Genomic DNA, 6,276 nt, shown 5'->3' with positions numbered 1-6,276 from the left:
AAAAAAAAAAAAAAAAAAAAAAACTGAACTGAACTAAATTAACCTCCAACATCATCATTCTTTCTCTTCTCTTTTCAAATGCTAGTGAAAGAGTTTAATGTACAAAATACATTGCCTCTAGTCTCACAAACTGAGGTTAGCTAAATTCCTCCTACAGTTGACAATGGATAAGGGAAAGAATGAACACAGGTTCTCCTCCATCCCTCTATCTATAAGGTGCCTACTTTCTGCATACCTTCCGTCACTTCCATCAGCTGTAAATTGTACTCTGGCTTTCATTCCATCTACAGGTACTGTCTCTGAATTCTCAGTTTACTACTGGTGTCAGTGGAGGGGATGTAAGGAGCAACAGGTGGATGACTTGAATCAGAACCAACTATGTTCATTCTTTCCCTTATCCAAGTAATGCAAATACAATAAAATCCCCATTTAAAGTTTCTTTATGGAGCACTGGATTTCAAAACTAAAATGAGGAGAATCTTAAATGGACAGAATTTAACAATGAAAATATTGATCTGGGAACATTAAATTAAGCTTTACACGAGGGAAAACTTAGGAACATTAGATGGGAATTCCACCATATTAGTAAATGCCATAATTAATCTGTATATTTTTATTCGGTTTTGGTTTCCATTTTCACTTGTGTGTCCCGTATCTTGAGAAAGAAGTTTGGACCCAAAAGACGCATCATACTGAAACAGAAACAATATGAAACTATATAGAAAATGAAGTATAGCCTCTTTTTACCTAACAACTGGATCATTTCTCACTAATTTCTTTTCAAAATGAGGTGCATGTCTTATTTATGGCTGTATCACAGTTTAATCAATACGGTCATTAATGACATTAAATTACATTCACAAGGCTCCAGTAAATGACAACATATACACATGTACGTATATATGTAAGTCTAAGGACTGTCATTCTTCCATTATATAACAGTTAGAGTTGCTGTTAGTTATGCACTCAACTGCCAGATGGGACTAACAGCTGGCATTGTGCTCTCTATCTCTGTCCACAGAACAAATATTCCACTGTTGATATATTCAGTGAAATTTTGATTTAAAGTTTAAAAGTGGGTCAGTGGTGTGGAAACTGTAGCCATGGATGGGAACTGTTTATTTAGAAGGTTCCAGCCACTTGTTGCATTCCGAATAGTATCTGCATATTATTACAAGGAAAGATTGTAATCTGTACTTAGAAAAAATGGAATGTATGGTGATAATGTCAAAATAATGGCTATTAGTGAAACTTACGAAGTGTCTATTAGTGTTTGTTTCGTATGTGGGGGCCAAATGAATCAACCATTGGCTGTTTTATTTGGTCAAGCTGTGAATGATAGAAGTTTAAGAACAATATGTGCTGGGTATCCTTGACAAAGTCTGTCTTTAACAATTTCTACTAAAAATTCAAGATCTATACTAGTACTTACTGATCTCCTATGTTTGGATAATAAACAAATATGTAACAGAGAGGAATATACGGTAACAGGGATATCCATGCCTCATTCAGCTTGTTTGCAATTGCCACAGCACACAAGTGCCCACATCGTTCAACGGACATGCGCCGATCAGTTGGTTGCACAGCCTTGCCAAATTTCTGTAACAGAATATATGAATGACATGGTTGTGTCCCAGATTGGCTAACTCCATAATAATGGTTCTTCTGAATAATTACTCAGCTGATAAAGACCACCACAGTAGCAAAGAAATTCTTTCTGTCATGAAATAAAAAGTTTCATGAACATGCTCACAAATGCCTGCAATTTGAAAGGAATCAACATCTTTACAACCAATTTCAATTTTAATTGTATTCTTCCATCAACACCTATAAATCCCCAATGGAGTCTCTTCAGTTAACTACTGTATTTCCACACAAAATTTCTTATGGATTTTTCATCTCTCCTGTACTTATGTACTCACTGTCTCACCCATTTCATTCTTCTTGATTTCAGCATTAGCAGACAAAAAGTATAAATTATGCAACTTTCTCCAGTCATTTTTCAGTCAGTTTCTTGCAAGTTCAAACATTCTCTTCAGCACTTTATTAACAAATATCATGGTCATATGTGTAACATTTGTGCTTTATATTTGAGAGACGGACTGTCTTGACAGTTCTAAATTTCAGGACATTACCTCAAATTAGGCCAAGACATTTCTTTCACGTGCTTTCCAATTCATTATTCACTAATCACCCTACCATTCAACACTCTATTGTATGAGCTACTGCCAGTACTGTTAAATAAACTATAAGTAACTAAATTTGGTAATTTGGTCCCAAAGAGACATATTATATTCTTCCCTTGGAGTGAGAAACAGTGATTCATATTCATGTAAAATGACATATAAAAATTATACACTTTTGTATATTTTAATCTCTGTGTTTTGAACTAACACACAGTAAAATGAAAGCTATTGAACTTACTCCAAATTAATGTACTTTTTTATTGCCCTATATCATGTCATGACTCAAGTGTGTAACTTACCTCCCCAGGTCTGTCAGTGAAGCTCTCTGCAAGGAAGTTACTGAACACTGGTCCAGGGCACAACAGTGTTACATTTATGTTGCTCAGTATTTTTTCTGAGCGCAGCGCATTGAAATAACCCTGTAAACAGAGGTGTGACTTCAGTTACGAGAAATCAACAGCCATCTAGCCTCCTCAGGTATGCTGCTGCTGCTGTTAATTAGATTACAGTAAAACTGTGGGTGTTACATGTCCCTTGCACCACAACCATCTCTGATCTATCATATATTGTCTTTCTAAGTTTAGCCCTCTAGTAGTCCTCCACTTTGAATGAAGCATATAAAGGGCCATGGATAGTCATTTTTCTTCATTAAATGGAGCTCCAGGTGATGAAATGTTAATTCATATACAGTCTCACAGTCACATAAGGCATTTGAGGCCATTTTCATCTTTGTCACTGCACCTTTCACAGGTGGGGCCACTGACTATTCCAAGTTTGAACAGGTGTACAACAGAAAGCAGTCCAATAAATTGCCTCCATCAGTTCTTTTTCTCTTCCTGTGACTAATGCCTCTAGTTATTGGCTGCAAAACCTTCGTGACCTGCTGAAGGACTCCATTTATGATGCAGAACCACCTAACGGGGGGACTCTGAACATCACATCCCACAAGTATTAAGTGGGCAGTATATTCCAGCAAGAAGCAATATATATGAGCAAAACTCATAATGCCTGTGAGATTTCAGGTTTTCATTGTGGTGATTGTGAAGATTACTGTCTAGTCAATATTTACCAACTGCTGGAGGAATGTACTTTATCCATCTTCAAGCTAGAACAGTATGCCTACTGTGGAAAATGCCCCAGTATTGTCTCTCCATATGTCTGTACCATGTTTTCCGCACTTATCATACTCTTCCGTCCAAAAGGCAGATACAATGTAGGTACCTATAAGTATCTATCAGTGAACACAGCAATATATCCCAGAAGACAGTAACCTACACAGCCTACATCTTCCTACTCCACAGATTTCTAGCTTACAGCTCCATTATTTACTATTATTATTATTATATTTTATTTGATCTCTGTATTGAAAATTTACTTGATGCAGATTATGTGTCATAAACGGATATATCATCAATGATCTGTGGCACTGTCATGTTTGAAATTGCTAACTTACAAGCAGTACGATATTTCACACAGTGTTTAGGTACATTTATCATTATCTCCATAACAAATTTCACATGACTACCTCCACAATGGTTCATTAGTTATTGTTAGTAGTTAGTGAAATGATTCTTGGAAAACTCAGGTCTATGTTGTACTCACATGAAGTGCATGCTTAGCACCAGCGTAACTGGCAGAGAAAGGGAATGGTGTTGCATTCACACCAACAAGACTTGATGTTACAACAATGTGTCCTACTTTCATCTTCATGAAGTACTTCACTGCTATACGAGACAGAGACAACACCCCAAACACATTGAGGTCAAACATCTCCTTGTCGACAGCCAGATCAATGTCTTCCCAGTTGGCTCTCTGCGATCGACCAGCATTGTTAACTAGAATGTCCAACTGAAATATATGATGTTGTTTATGTACTGAATTATAATTAAACTGGGGACCTCTAAAAATGAAAAGAAATGCCAGCCCTTACACTGCAGTGCTCAATGCAGTGCAGAGCACAATCCAGCAGTGCTACAAGCTCTTAGCTTCATCTGCTGAAAAATGGTGACTCTTGAATGAGTGAAGCAATATAAAACATAAAATCTAATGCAAAAAGCACATTAATTTGGAAAAAGAGAAGTTGATTTCTACACCTGGAGAATTAATCATAAACAATTGAAACATCCTCAAAGTGATAAAAATTTACCTGTCCAAAATGACTGATGACTTGGTGGAAGCATTCACTGTGGTTCTCCACTGCCGTCATGTCCATTGGCAAAATTAAAATGTCTTCCTCTGTGAGATTCTTCCCAATTTCTGAAACATTGCAGACTCTCTAACACCACATGTACCGCCTTTAATTCCTGCAGTGCCAAATCACCATTTTGGGTTGTGAGAGCTATTCTTTCAGGGATCCCTAAGAACTTCAAATGCAGGAGAAACAAATTCCCCAATGTTTACTGACTACATAGTTCAGAAGAAATGCCAACAGATGTCATTTGCTGTAAGATATATCAATTTCTTAACACCTGAATTTTTCAACTCAGACACCACAGGCACTTACATACAGTCACAACTTTTGATACCTAGCAGTTGCAGGGTTAAAATACAGATATCCAATACAAACTGAATCTGATCAGATAATTTTTTCCAAGTTAATTTAAATATGTCACATAGAATGAGCAACCAACTCACTGAGACAGTTCTGCTTGACTCTCTCCAGTTCATGTTCTCTTCGAGCTGACAGAACAAGTTTTACTCCTGCACGTGCCAATGCAAGAGATATGTGCTCTCCAATCCCACTAGAGGCTCCAGTGATCCACACAACTTTGCCTGCCAGGCAATCTGTACATATAAAATACTTTATTGGAAAGGTCTCAAAAATCTGTGTAAAGGATATTAATTTTCTTCAGGATAGGGGACAGTAGCAGGCTCATGTGAACTTGGTAATGAGCCCTGAGGTTCCTTAAGAAAGCAGGGGTTATCATGTTAAACAGAGTAGCCACCAACTTCTTAAGAAGAACTCTCTGACTAAATGTCACTGTCAAGTGAGTAGCACTCCTGCTCAGTAACTGTGAGATCCCAGGTTCAAATCATGGCCCAGCAACCAGCCTATCCTAAGGTTTATCACTGTTTCACTGTGTCCCTCCAGGGAAATACCGGAATAATACCTCAAATTAAGCCACATCTGCTTCCTTCCACAATATTTCTCACTAACCCTAAAAATTTGGATGCTGTAGTCTTATGTCATCTTTCCATAATGATGGAGACAGAGGTCTCCAAAATATTGGATTTTGACTCCAGACTGATGCAACCAGTTGCCAAGATGATTTTATCACCATAGAGTGATGTAACCAAAAATATATATTTTTCAAATGTGCAGTATCATACGAGTATATCACTTCAGGACCCAAGATTAAATGGTGCTTGTGCTATTCCCAATCCGCGTGTTTGTGCATCCACTATACAGTTATACAAAATTCAGTGAATATCAGTCACTTGATTCAAGAACTGAAGTGGAGGGGAGGGATGTACAAAGAACCTCAAACTAAAGAAAAAACATTTCATATGGTTCATTACTTATTGTAATGACATAAAAAACTTAATACTCCTACATATATCATGCAACAATTACTTTTTATAACATCCTGCCAAAATGTGAAACAATATTTATTGAAGATATATAACCGTATAGTAGAGGCCTCGCAACGAGCTGATCACCCACCCAAGGAGTCCTACCTAATGTGTAAGATCAAGAGAAACCGAAGTGAACGGAGAAGTTCATGGAGGTAGGCCTAGGCCCACTGGGGCTGTAGTGCCAAGGGAAAAAAAAATATCATCATCATCATCATCAGTAATCTGTCAAGACGACAGGTCCACAGTCTCTTTCAAAACAATTCCTCCACTTCATGCGATCTAGAGCTTTCTCCTTCAAATGACAGTATCCTCTTCTGTCCCCAAGGTCATCCAGCATCTTCTTACGTCTTCTTCCTCGTCTTCTTGTCACTTCTATCCGCCCATCTATCTTTCCTTCGATAGCTTCTTTTAGAAGGCAGTTTCTGCGTAAAACATGACCAATCCAATTAGCCTTCCGTTTTCTTATTTCATGTAGGATATTCCTCTGCTCACTGACTCTAATTAACACTTCTTC

General features: G+C 37.6%; 1 protein-coding gene across 1 annotated transcript in view; it reads right to left on the bottom strand.

Moving 5' to 3' along the window:
- Positions 1-315: 315 nt before the first annotated feature.
- LOC111863936 (dehydrogenase/reductase SDR family member 7) overlaps positions 316-6,276 on the bottom strand; it is a 7,529-nt gene continuing 1,568 nt past the window's right edge. Inside the window, exons 2-7 of the mRNA XM_023850765.2 lie at positions 4,821-4,970; positions 4,333-4,442; positions 3,789-4,034; positions 2,486-2,605; positions 1,433-1,599; positions 316-692 (exon numbers count right to left, since the gene is read on the bottom strand). Coding sequence (XP_023706533.1) covers positions 614-692; positions 1,433-1,599; positions 2,486-2,605; positions 3,789-4,034; positions 4,333-4,442; positions 4,821-4,970 — 872 coding nt within the window. The 3' untranslated portion in view covers positions 316-613. The remainder of the gene's footprint in view (positions 693-1,432; positions 1,600-2,485; positions 2,606-3,788; positions 4,035-4,332; positions 4,443-4,820; positions 4,971-6,276) is intronic.

Source organism: Cryptotermes secundus, unplaced genomic scaffold, assembly GCF_002891405.2.
Source record: "Cryptotermes secundus unplaced genomic scaffold, Csec_1.0 scaffold171, whole genome shotgun sequence".
Lineage (NCBI taxonomy): Eukaryota > Metazoa > Arthropoda > Insecta > Blattodea > Kalotermitidae > Cryptotermes > Cryptotermes secundus.
Note: the sequence above shows the minus strand (reverse complement) of the source record. Positions and strands in the feature narration are given on the sequence as shown.